At 61.6% G+C, this 1,838-nt stretch overlaps 1 protein-coding gene across 1 annotated transcript in view; it reads left to right on the forward strand.

The window, feature by feature from the left end:
* Positions 1–1,409, forward strand: part of TRPM2 (transient receptor potential cation channel, subfamily M, member 2) — a 116,824-nt gene extending 115,415 nt beyond the window's left edge. Inside the window, exons 25-26 of the mRNA XM_011954232.1 lie at positions 138–333; positions 1,010–1,409. Of these exons, the coding sequence (XP_011809622.1) occupies positions 138–333; positions 1,010–1,135 (322 nt within the window). The 3' untranslated portion in view covers positions 1,136–1,409. The remainder of the gene's footprint in view (positions 1–137; positions 334–1,009) is intronic.
* The last annotated feature ends 429 nt before the right edge of the window (positions 1,410–1,838 follow it).

Consider the following 1,838-nt stretch of genomic DNA (forward strand, 5'->3'; position numbering starts at 1 on the left):
CTTCCTTCACTGAGCAGACGTTTCCAAGATCTCTGCAGGGCAAAGACTGTTTAGGATACGTCTGTTCAGGATGAAGCCAGCATTGGGCTGCTCCGCCGGGCAGGCTCAGGAGAGCTGGGCCAGGGTCCTGTGTGTAGTGGAAGCTGTGCTCAGAGCTGGTGGAGGGCACATGGTGGGCCGGGGCACCGCTCAGGAGTCCTTGCCCTGCCCATCCAGGTGTACAAAGGCTACATGGATGACCCGAGGAACACGGACAATGCCTGGATCGAGACGGTGGCTGTCAGCATCCACTTCCAGGACCAGAACGACGTGGAACTGAACAGGCTGAACTCTGTATGAACTTGGCCTCCCGGGGCGGGGGGATGGGTATGGGCATGGCCTCCGGGGAGAGGGGAGGCAGGGAGGGGGTCTGGATTCTGGACGTGCCTCTGGGGCATCCAAGGGAGAGACCTGGCCATGCTCTTGGGGCCCAGGGCCAGAAAGTGGAGGCTACAGGATCAGAGTCTTGCCCAGAAAGTGACAAAAGGGGTAACAGGGAGAGGCCAGGGAGCCACTGCAGATGGCCAGAGCTGACAGGACTGGACAGGTGACCATGAGGGCCCTGGATCCTCCAGGGAGGCCTCGAGGACGGCATCCAGGGGTGAGGCGGGCAAGGCCCCCCCCACCTCTGCTGCCGGCTTTTAGCCTTTTATGGGGATGTGGATTCCCAGTGCTTGGATCAATCCTGCTTGTTCCTAATTCAGAACTGCCATGGGAATGTTCCATGCGATAACCCCAGGCTTTATATGCAGGCTAAACAGCTCCCGGCAAAGCTGCACCTGCATCTTCTTTCCCTGAAGGATCCTCAGGGCCTTGTGGGTGAATCTCTGGTGCACCTGACACAGGGGTTCTGCCTCCCGTTTCACAGAAGAGTAAAGGGAGGGTGCCCTTGAAGGCTGCAGTGTGTAGGGCTCAGCTGGGCAGAGGCCAGGGCTGGCAGGGAGGATCAGCTCTGACCTTGTTCTTCCAGAACCTGCACCCCTGCGACTCGGGGGCCTGCATCCGGTGGCAGGTGGTGGACAGGCGCGTCCCACTCTATACGAACCACAAGACCCTCCTCCAGAAGGTGGCAGCTGAATTTGGGGCTCACTACTGACTGTGCACTCAGGCCGGGCAGCTGCAGTCCGTGGATGGTCCCCCCGGAAACCAGGGCTTCTCTCTCCTGAGCCTGTCCAGGCCTTAGGCTGATCCTGGGCCCTGGACAGGATGGGGTTTGGTGGACCCACTGCCCCTCACGGCTGCTGCAAGTTTGCCGCAGATGAACTCATGAACTGGACGGGATCAGGGTGACCTGGGAGGAGAGCTCAAGCTAGGGCACTCGGAGTTGAGGGGCCCTTGGGACCCGTGGCCAGCAGATGAGGGGCAGGGCCCTTGGCCAGAGTTCACTCCCTTCCTGGCTGTGTCACCGGGAGCAGCTCGTCCACAAGTTCCGTGGAGAGTCGGGGTCCCCTGTGGCCCCCTCGGGCCTATGCCTGTGAGGAAGGTGCCCTGCCCCTCTCCCTAAGAGGGCCTCCATGTTCCAAGGGGACTCAACACGGATGCTTGCCTGGCCTGGGGGCACCGTCTGAACTCCTGGCTGTCAGGATAAGCGCCGTGGGGGGACAAGAGCCCAGACAAAGCCCAGGCCTGTGAAGAGACAAAGAGGGCCCCTGCCAGGGTTAGCCCCAGGGGCCCCGGGATGAGGCTGCAGAAGCTCTCCCTCCCCACTACCTGGAAGCCACGTGCTGGCCACGCCCAGGAAGGAGGGACGGTGTGGGCAGGAGGTGGGGACCTCGTGGTTTGGTGTGTGAACCATCAGG

Source organism: Colobus angolensis, unplaced genomic scaffold (genome assembly GCF_000951035.1).
Source record: "Colobus angolensis palliatus isolate OR3802 unplaced genomic scaffold, Cang.pa_1.0 Scaffold38, whole genome shotgun sequence".
Taxonomy (NCBI): Eukaryota; Metazoa; Chordata; class Mammalia; order Primates; family Cercopithecidae; genus Colobus; species Colobus angolensis.